The following is a 957-nucleotide window of genomic DNA, read 5'->3' as shown; positions in this document are numbered from 1 at the left end:
ATTGAATATGGGTCAATGAAATATAACAACCACTTATCATGTGGTTCGACCAATAATATCAATAACTGTATTTAATGAAAAATAAAATATATCTAATATTTGTGGCTGATCTAATAAATGTTTCACATTTCATGTCCAGTTTTTTTCTCATCTGGCAACTAGTAGCTGTGTAATAAGCGGGATAATGTACAATCAGCCGGCTGTTATCGTGAAATAAGCCCCTTCAGTGTGATACAAGTCCCACCGCTTCGCGTTGGGTCCTGATCACACTGTCGGGGCTTATTTCTGCGATAACAACCGGCTGCATGTACATTATCCCTTTCTTAAGCAATTTACAGTATGACTGCAACTGATAATGTATACGCATTATGACGATACACACTTTTTGGACCATTTTACCCCATTATTAACATTTTTTTTAAACAAATATTGCAACAAGACAGGGTATATGACATAAACATGTTTATTTAACCATCATAGAGGAATGCTTGTAGAATGTATAGGATGTCAAAAAGTCACCACACAAACAAAAATCCTAAACAGCTGAATGCTATTATGTTTAAAATGCAAATGTGAACAGTAAAGAAATAAAATTGCTTTGCAGAAGATGTATAAATTACACCTTGATCAGTGTTCAAGCGCTGGGGGCGTACTGCATGGCAAGTCTGTCAAACTCATTCTCCTGTGGAAAACATCATTTCTGAGCTCGAGTAAGATGTCTTTTTTATTAAACAATGGTTAACATTTAGTTAACAGTAGTTTATGTACCAACTTCATTATTCCTATGCCTTGACCGTATAAGCAAGACTGAATAACCTTACCTTAGCCAGATAATCCTTAATAAAGGGATGTGATTTGTGTGCATCTTTCAGTTGAGACAAATAACGATTTGTAACCTGTGAAGGAATATACATTATGTTATACTATATATATATATATATATACTATAAATACTAG

General features: G+C 34.1%; 1 protein-coding gene across 1 annotated transcript in view; it reads right to left on the bottom strand.

The window, feature by feature from the left end:
- Positions 1–447: 447 nt before the first annotated feature.
- The window catches only part of cope (COPI coat complex subunit epsilon), a 3,918-nt gene continuing 3,408 nt past the window's right edge, over positions 448–957 (bottom strand). Inside the window, exons 9-10 of the mRNA XM_057334377.1 lie at positions 822–896; positions 448–682 (exon numbers count right to left, since the gene is read on the bottom strand). Of these exons, the coding sequence (XP_057190360.1) occupies positions 635–682; positions 822–896 (123 nt within the window). The 3' untranslated portion in view covers positions 448–634. The remainder of the gene's footprint in view (positions 683–821; positions 897–957) is intronic.

This window comes from Triplophysa rosa, linkage group LG5 (genome assembly GCF_024868665.1).
Source record: "Triplophysa rosa linkage group LG5, Trosa_1v2, whole genome shotgun sequence".
Taxonomy (NCBI): Eukaryota; Metazoa; Chordata; class Actinopteri; order Cypriniformes; family Nemacheilidae; genus Triplophysa; species Triplophysa rosa.
This window is presented reverse-complemented; position numbering and strand designations above follow the sequence as displayed.